The 9,926-nt window shown below is 21.7% G+C and overlaps 1 protein-coding gene across 1 annotated transcript; it reads left to right on the forward strand.

Annotated features, from left to right (window-relative positions):
* The first annotated feature begins 1,059 nt into the window (after positions 1 to 1,059).
* Positions 1,060 to 2,112, forward strand: LOC110672749 (non-specific lipid transfer protein GPI-anchored 4). The gene is made up of 3 exons (XM_021835611.2): positions 1,060 to 1,536; positions 1,649 to 1,678; positions 1,797 to 2,112. The coding sequence occupies exons 1-3, from the start codon at positions 1,173 to 1,175 to the stop codon at positions 1,958 to 1,960; spliced, it is 558 nt and encodes a 185-aa protein (XP_021691303.2). The 5' UTR covers positions 1,060 to 1,172; the 3' UTR covers positions 1,961 to 2,112.
* Positions 2,113 to 9,926: the final 7,814 nt, after the last annotated feature.

Raw genomic sequence — 9,926 nt, forward strand, 5'->3', positions numbered from 1 at the left:
GGGATGTTGATCTAGGATGACAAGTCCTTTCCTTTTCATGCTCTTGCATACGATAGTTTGTATATAAATAAAATAATTAATAAAATTTATATTTTATTATTATAAATTTAATAAAATCTAACTAACCAATTGCACACTTTTAATTAATATCAAACCATATCAGAACTTTTATGCATATCATATTGTACAAGTCCAAATCAATGTGTATTAGTTCAAGAATTGGATGAAGGGAAAAAGGCTATGGTGGTTTCCTTAGCCCAATGGATCAGATGAAAGGCCTGATTGTTCTTCAAGCATTGTTTAAACATCTTTACTCTGATTAGGCTCTAGGCCCTATGGATTAATGAGTTTCAAATGCCATATTTATTTTTTCTTATGTTTTGTTTGGTTTGTATTCACCTTAATTCGCTAGGTTTACTTGTCATGCTTTGCACCATTTGTACTCATCTTTCCACCCTGATAATATTGCCTTCATACTAATTAACTTTACATCATTGCCAATGATCGATAGCCGTTTTTGTTTTCAAATGGCTTATGAGAAGGCAGATAAAACTATATGGAATAAAAGAATCAAAAAATAAGAAATAGCAATATCTGCAGTGTTCTTTGAGTAGGGAATAGAGAGATTTAACCTTCGACTAAAAGGTGAGTATTATACTTTTAATCACTAAATCAAATTAAATTAGCTACAACATCTGTAATGTGATTGAAATGTAATTATGTGCTTTGTTTGAAACTTATTAATTTTAAGCTATCAACGTGCAAATCCTAATAATTACTTGGATCAAATCATAATTTTCTAATAATGGCTTATGCTTGTAAATTACAATTACATTAATTTCAAACCTTTTTCTTTGTAAAATGAAGAATCATCGTTAAAAAAAAAAAAAATTAGCAAGAGTTCTATATGAAATAAAACGTTGCACAATTTCAAATTAAGTATTTAGAAATGAGGCTGTTTGGAAGGATAAGAAACAATCAACTAATCTTCCTTACACATAACCGAAAGATACGAAGATATATTCTAACTTTAAAATTCAAATTTCTATTCTTTAATTTCAATTTCAAACCCCATAACTTTATCTTCAGTTGCTTTATTAGGCAAACGTAAACCCAGAACAAGAACACCACCTTCACCTTCACAAGCTAGCTCCTCTGCATTTCTTTTAACTATGAAATTTCTTTTTCTCGTTTCCATTTTGGCCACACTGGCCATGGTAGTCAACTGTTCCCGCATTACAGCAAAAGCACCATCGCCTTTGTCACTTCTTCCACCTGCACCATCCACAGAGGATGATTGTACCACTGTTATATATGATATGATAGACTGTGTGCCCTATTTGAGCGTAGGCAGTAATGATAAGCTGGATCCGTTGTGCTGTGAAGGGTTGAAAACTGTTCTTTCTATCAATCCCAAGTGCATATGTGAAGGTCTCAAGAGTAGTGCTCAAATGGGGATCGTGGTGAATATGACAAGGGCCGCTCTTTTGCCTTCGGATTGTGGGGTTCATGCTCCTCCCATTAGTGACTGTCACAGTGAGTGAATATGATATTTTTTTCTCTCCCCATGCAAGTGTTCTTATTTATTTCTCTCCATGCAAGTGTTCCTAACGATATTGATGGATTTCTTTTCAATTTTGTGTTGCAGTCTCTTTGCCTCCTTCAGCTGGAGAACCAGGTACATCAAAATGTGTAGATGTTGCTGGACTCTACGCCATTAGATAGCTATTTTTGTGTTTTTTTAAAGCTTCGTTTGGATGTATTATTATATTTGACATATATAAACTTGAATGCAGTTGGCCCTCCAGACTCATCATCACCAGAGCTTCCACCATCAGAAGAGAGTAATGGACTTGTCCCAGCTCCAGCCCCATCCAAAGGAGGAGCATATTCAATTTCTATCTCTTTCTTGGTCCTCATGAGCTTGCTTCTTGTTTCAATCTCTGTTATCTTAGGGTAGGGTTCTCTTGTTTGAATGCTAGTAACTTAATTTGCATTGCTGGTACTGTTAGGTAGATAGCTTGCTCGTGAGTCACATGTAGTACCGATCGAGCTGTGATTGCTTGTCTAGCTTGACATTTTCTTTTCATTAATTAAGGTTCTCTGAATTAATATTTTGCTTCAATTTCTTAATTAGTAATATATGCATCCAATTTCAATTAATTAACAAGGAATAAACGAAATATCAAATATCAAACACTCTAAAAAAATTATTAGTTATTTTTAAGTAAATCTGAGTGAAGCAAAAAACTAATTAGATGGAATTAATTCGGTAGCCGATATATGCCTATAGTAGATAAAATCAAATGAAATTATTATTCAAACTTTGATAATTCTTTCTTATTATTCATGAGTTTGATAATTCTTTCTTATTACTAACTTTTAAAAATTATTTAATTAAAGTTTGCTATTAAAAAATTTCCAAATTTTTGGGATAAAAGCTTAGTTGAGTTGAGTTGCCATTAAAAAATCATAATATTCTGTAATTTTTTTAAAAAACCAATAACTCTTTAAAATAATATTTGAAGACTATCAGAAACCCTTATTAAATTGATAAAAAAAATATTAAGAGTTTAAAATTCAATCAGTTAAATTTGAAATTTATATTAAATAAATATTAATTACACATTATAAAATTAGTAATCTCTTTAAAAATAATAATAATAATGTATTACTATAATTAATAATTTCTTTTATTTTATTATGAATTGTTAAAATAAAACTAAATAAATTTTAATATATAATTTTTATTGAGTTTAGACTCCATTTATGTTGTGAATATCTTTCACATTTTACAGTTTTTGTACACTTAAGAAAGTATCAAAAAATATTTTTCTAATAAAAGAGAAAAATTAGCCATTAATGATATTTTTTATAATATAAAAATACTTATACATGTATGATATAAACATAAATTATTAATTTAATATTATAATTGAGCAATTAAAATATTTTCTATTTTACAAAACAATTTTCATGAAAAATGTTTTTCATATAAAATTTATTTACGTAAAATAGGCAGACCCTTTAAATATATATTTAGAATTTTAGTTTTTAAATAATAATATTTTATAATAAAAATACTTAAATTAAAATTTTCTCTCCATGAAAAATAAATTTTTATGTATTTAAATTTTATACTATAATAAACAGATAAAAATTTATATTAAAAATAAAAGAATTAAATAATTTAAATCTAAACGAATTAAATAATTTATTTACACCCTTTTTGTGGCATGGATGTTTAAGCTAAATCAAATTGGCTAGTGATTTGATTTCTAATCAATTGAAACCGATCAATCAGTTGGATTTGATTTTGAAAATTATGCTAAAGGTTAACCATTAAATAAGTCCCTAATTAATGGGAATAGATGATTCAAGTAGTAGCCCTAGAGAAGTCCTTATCATGGGCAACAACTAACAAGCAACAGAAGCTTGGATTACTGTGGATCTGGTTCCTTCCAGCTGCTACTGTCCAACTAACAAGAAAGTAGTTGTTGGGTGGTTAGGTGCAGCTATGACTTAACTCATCTTGCACATATCCAGGCCACATCTTATTTTCATTTACGTCAATATTTTATTAAATAAATATATCGACTTAAAATTATGAATTATAAGTTATTTGACCAACTTATAAGTTAACCCAAATATCATCTAACTCAGGGTTTTTTTTTTTTACTGATTATAATAATTCTGTTTTGAACCATAAAATATATAATTGAATTATCTTAATATTATCTTTGATTATAATTTAATTTTTGGAGCTAGAGTTCTGGGTATTAGCTTAAAAATAATTATTGTCTTATAAAGATACATTACTAAATTCATCAAAAAGAAAAAAAAATCTGGATTATTAAATAAAGAGTAAATTAAATATGAAAATCTATAAAATTATATTATTTTAAAATGTTAAATTTTATAAAATTTTAAAATAAAAAATAGTCATTTTATCCTCATATTACACAGATTATTTATTATTTTATTTTAATAATATAAATTAATATATGTTTTTATATTTTATATTTTCATAATTATATTATAAAATTATGTTAATGATAAAATTTAAATTAATTATAATTTAATTTCATGTGATAATGAATCTTTTAATACTTAAAATTATAAACTTAAAAATTTCAAAATTTTTAAAAGATGTTGTAAAAAATAAATTTATATATATTTTTTTTCATGAGATAAGATTTTGATAGTTAAAATTTAAAAAGACCTACAAAAATTAATGTTTAATATAATAAATTAATTTTGTATATAAAAAAATATAAAAATAAAAAGCTTAGGCAGCACACTCTTGTAAATCAATTTTGAAATTTCGACTTTAAATAAAAAATTATATTTCTTATTAGTTCTAGCATGTCATTCAAACAAATTTTAGGATTTTTCATCCCATTGATTCAGAAAACATGTCATTAAAGGCATAAAGGAGAACCTAGCAGGTGATTAATAATAACATAAATATATAAAATAATAAATTTATGAGATTTAGATTTTAATTGTCATTAATATTTTTATTAGTATTACTTTTTTATCAAAATTAAATAAATTTTTTAAATTATACTTTTATTTTTTTTAATTAATATTTTTTTGTTTATTTAAATTTTATATTAATATTAAATATGCTCTTATCATTTTTATTTTTCAAATATCCCAGTTGAAATTAATATTTTTATTAAACATTATTTTATGAATTTTTTAAGAAAAATAAATCTATTATTTTAATTTTTTTATTAGATTTTTTTTGAATTACAAAAGCATTAAAATTTTATAAATTATCATAAATAAATGGCTATTTGATATAAAATAAGAGCTTGTTAATATAACCTACTTTGGCAACAATTTTACTTTTTAGTGAAACTGAAATATTATTAATAAATAATAAAGATAATTATTGCAATGACTTGAAGAAATTGACTGTTTTAAAATCAGATCAGCAATAAATCAATTGCTAATCTCATCTATTCAATCAGTTCCATGGGTCAATTTGGCCATTAAATGATTAAAAAATTAACTTTATTAGTTTTTAAGTAATAATTAAAAAGATTAAAAAATATTAAATATCACTTTTATAATTATACCAATCTGGTCGATTTGATTTAATTTAATAATAAAATAAATTATATTTATAATTATAATTATATGAATCACAAATTTAAAAAAATAATAAAAATCAATCAATGATTGAACAAACCTTTCAACAATACAGGTGGAAATTTCTATTTAATAATTTAAAATACAATAACTTTATATTTAATATAATACTTAATCATTACAAATATTTAATTATTTATGATTAAAAATCTTTTCATTTATTCTTTATAAAAATTAATAAATTATAAAATGAATTTCAGATTTTTTAACTAATATTTTTAAAAAATTAATCTAATTTTTTAAAACACTGAAGTAATGATTTTGTTTTTTTTAAAACAAAGTATGAGTAGAAGTAAAAATTATAAATTTATATAAATTTTAAAATTAATTTAAATAATAAATTTAAAATAAATTAATTATTGACAACAAATTAAATTTATTCATTTAATCTCATAATATTAAATTTCTATAATTTATAGAAGATTTAAACAATTACTTTTAATTAAAAATTTATTGGTGATGGATTAGACATTAGTAAAATTTATTAATGACAAAACAATATGTATTATTACGATTGTCACCAAATCATATTAATGGCGGCGAATTTATACATTGCTGCAGATTATATTTATTAGTATTTTTCTAAATAAAGCAAATAATAAAGAGCATTTTTAGTATATATATATATATATATATATATATACATACATGTGTGTGCGCGTGTGTATATGTGTACTTAATAGAACGATTCATCTAAGTTTTATTGTATTAAGATTTTATTTATTTTATAAAAAATAATTTATATGTGAAAAATATTATTTTAAAAAATATTTTTTTATTATTTAATTAAAATATTAAATTAATATTATATATATTTAATATATATATTTTCATATTTTAATAAAATTATCAAAATTTATAAAATAAAAAAACAATTTTTTTAAAGTGAAAGTTATTTGTTTTTAAAATGACTTAATTTTTTTTTAATTAAAAAATATTTTTCGTTGATTAATATTTGTGAGTGCTCCAAACACAATAAAATATAAAAAAATATTTTTGTTAAACAAATGGAACCTACGTTAAAATAATTTATGTATTATATTTTTTATTTAATTAATTTTAATTAAAATTAAAATTTAAAATCTCATATTTTTTAAAATAACGGCAATATCATGAAGCTAAAATTTATTGATATTAATCGTCTCTCATTAATTATTACTTATATTCGTATATTTATGTTACACATGAAAGTAAAAAAACATCAAATTATATTAAACCTTACTTAAATAGCTGTATATTTAAAATAATTAAAAAAATTAATTTTTTTTAAATAAAAATTATAAAATTTTAACAAAATTAGTATTTAGTCAATATATTTCAATGAAATAATCCTACATTTTGAAAATGTACTATTTAAGTCCTATATTTTTAATACGTTAAATTATTTCTATAAATTTTTTGTTAGTTATTTTCAGTTAAATTATATTAATTAGTCTTTATATTTTAATGAAATTAATTAGTTAGTATTTATATTTTAAAAAATACATTAGCTAATATCTGTAGTTTAGTTTTATTTTTATTTCTCACTTGTCCTCTATTATTTTTTCCTCATATCTCTTTCATTTTGCACTCATACCATGCTTTCCTTCATTTTTTTTCTCTATTTTTCACATTTTTATAAAAAAATGATACAAGTTATCTATGTAAAAAAATTAATCAATTTCTCTAAAATCTCCGGATAATCAAGGCAAATTCAATAAATTTTTTTTCCAATCAAGAAATCACAAAAATGATTTTTAGGTAATTGAATGAAAATACTTTAATATTTTTCTAAAAATTACAAATTTAGATTTAATCTAGAAATAGAAAAATTTTCATTTTTATTCAATAAGATGTTTTTTAAAATATTATATTTTTTAAATATATAAAATAATTAATTAATTTTATTAAAATAAAAAAAAAATAAATAATAATATTTTTAAAAATACACAAATCAACTGATTGGTTTAATTGAAATATAATAATTAAATAATAATTTATGCATATTAAAATTTATTAGCCAACAAAAAATTAATTTAATGAATTGACTAACTAGTTTAGCAGGAATAATATACATGATTAAATAGCATATTTTTTAAAATTAAAAATTAAGTACAATTAATTTTAATAAAATATATAAATCAAATAATAATTTTTCCTAAAAATTTAATACCACATTAAATAATTATCATTTGAAAATTCACAATCCTATATAAGCCTTGAATTGAAATTTTGCAATTTAATTATCATAAGGATGGCATGGATGCGCCAACCACCAACTATAAGCGAATCCCCACGCGCAAAAATTCAGAGCTCGCTCTGTCATCTATACAAAACCCCCACCAACGCACCTTTTCCCGAGCAATGAATGATTTATTAAAATTTGAAAAAAAAAATATTTTATTATTTTAAAATTTTTATAATTAAAATTTATTAAATTTAATTTTAAATTATTTATAAATATTTTTTTAACAACAATTTCAACAAGCAGGTTAATACAACACTAACTTTAAAATTACAATTTACAAGGAGAAAAAAGACCCAATGAAGCAACTGCTCAAAAGCAAGTAGCAGCTAGATTTGACATAAGAATAAATGAATAAAGAGGGCATCCCATCAATAACCGGTGATAACGTGACTGACTGGGTGGTGAGGGACACGTGTGATGATGATAATGATTAAAATATTTATAAAAAATAATTTATTTAAATTTAATTAATATTTTTATATTTTAATTTTTTTAATTTAATTAAAATTTATTTTTAATTATATAAATCCATCTTAAATTTAACTATTATTATTTAATGGATATTATATTTCATTTAATTTTATATATTTTAATTAATAATCTATATATAAATTTATTTTTATTAATAATTTATATTTTAAAATTTTAATAATTTTATAAAATATTTTAATTTTATTTTATATAAAATAAAAAATATAAAAAATTATAAATATTATTATAAAAATATATATTTTATATTTAATTAAATATTTATATAAATGAGTTGAGTAACAAATACCAACATATAAAACTCAAATTCAATTCGAATTCGTTACGAGTATTAAATTTTAAACTCGAATTCGTCTCAAATTCAATTATATACTATCAAAATTTATCTTCTTAGGATTCGATCGGATCAAATACTCATAAAAATTCGATTCATTGTCATCTTTAGCGATACCATAGAAAAATAGTAACAAAGTGAATGATTAGAGAAAAGCATCGACGACCAGTAGTTAATTGATTATTGGAGGTTTGAATTAAAATGTGTCTAAATTTAGCTAGTTTGAGTTGGTTCTAATTCAATTAAGATTATGAATTAGTTTCGGTCTAGTTTTAAAATTATTTTAATTTTATTTGGATTCTAGTTTGATCTAGTTTGAGACGATTTTCGATCTAATTTTGATTCTGATTTTATTTCAACATGAATTTTGGATTAACATTATTGAAAAAGTTAAAATCAACCAAAATTATAAACAAAAGATCAACGTAATGTTTAAACCTCTAATAAATATTAAACTGAATATTCATTAATTAATCCAAATCATAACCCATAAAATAATTTTATTTATAAAAAATTTAATAAATGCTTATTCATATCACAATTCACATCTATAACATTATAATAAAATTATAATACTATTCATTTTAAATAAAAAAAAAAGTTTTCTTTTTTAAGTCCTAATATTCTTTTACTTAACCCCAATTTCTAATTTAAAATACAAATAATTTCTCATAAATAATTTAATTTTCATACAAACATATCTTACATAATATGCATGCATAATATAACATTTTTACTCTTAATGTGTTAATTTTTTTTTAACCTTTATCTTTATTTATTATTCTTAACTTTTAACATATATTATCTCCTCTTATTATTTTTTTTTTACATTTTAAGAGTACTATAAAAATAGATTAATCAATTATAAGCATTTTTTTATAAAATAAAGTTATTTAATTATTTCTTAATTATTGTGAAAAATTTTTAAAAACACTTGAAATAAAAAGGGGAGATTATGAATTTAGTTATCAAATACCAACGGAGTTGGTAGGATTAATAAAAGTCTATGTATTTTTTAAACAGTCGAGTGTTAAAATTATAATTTTAATTTAAAAAAAAAAACTCAAATATTTGGACTTAGAAGGGTTGGTCGACAACGCCACCAAACAACACCCAATCAAGGCACCAACCTGGGAAAAATTTGACTCTTCAATCACGCAGTCTCGTAATAAAACTAACATGGGTTAGTTTTTTTTTACCAGAACATGGATTCGTTTCCCTGGAGCGATTTAGCCCATTAAATTAATTTTATCATGCCTAAAAGGCAGGTTGCTGCTTAAAACTAAAAAAAAAAAATATTTATTTTGTAATATTATTTTATGATTCTTTTAATTTTTTTTATCAATTATTTTATTTAAAATAAAATAATTTATTTTTAAAGAAAATTCATTAAAAAATAAAAATAAATATAATTATATGAAAGTCTAATTTATAATTTATTCTAATAAAGCCTTAAATTGATGTTTCCATCTTGAGTAGTTAAAATTATTATTTTTATAATTTTAATTTTTATTCATATTATTTAAATATTTTAAAAAATAAATTAACTTGTAAAAGAACATTTATTAATATTTAAATTTTAAATTTTTTAACCTTCCCCAAAACTAACACAGCTTAAATGTGAAAAATACAGAAAATTTTTTTTCTTTGAATAGTATTAGCACTAAAGCAGACCATGAGAAAGAAATAGAAAGAGAGGGAGGGGTAGATGGGAAG

Source organism: Hevea brasiliensis, chromosome 12 (assembly GCF_030052815.1).
Source record: "Hevea brasiliensis isolate MT/VB/25A 57/8 chromosome 12, ASM3005281v1, whole genome shotgun sequence".
In the NCBI taxonomy this organism is placed as follows: Eukaryota; Viridiplantae; Streptophyta; class Magnoliopsida; order Malpighiales; family Euphorbiaceae; genus Hevea; species Hevea brasiliensis.

Excerpts from the sequence above, each read along its gene's own strand:
- LOC110672749 (XM_021835611.2), top strand. The coding sequence starts at position 1,173 with ATGAAATTTCTTTTTCTCGTTTCCATTTTGGCCACACTGGCCATGGTA. Across the intron at positions 1,537-1,648 it reads TCCCATTAGTGACTGTCACA|TCTCTTTGCCTCCTTCAGCT; the intron begins GTGAGTGAATAT and ends TTTGTGTTGCAG. Across the intron at positions 1,679-1,796 it reads TCCTTCAGCTGGAGAACCAG|TTGGCCCTCCAGACTCATCA; the intron begins GTACATCAAAAT and ends ACTTGAATGCAG.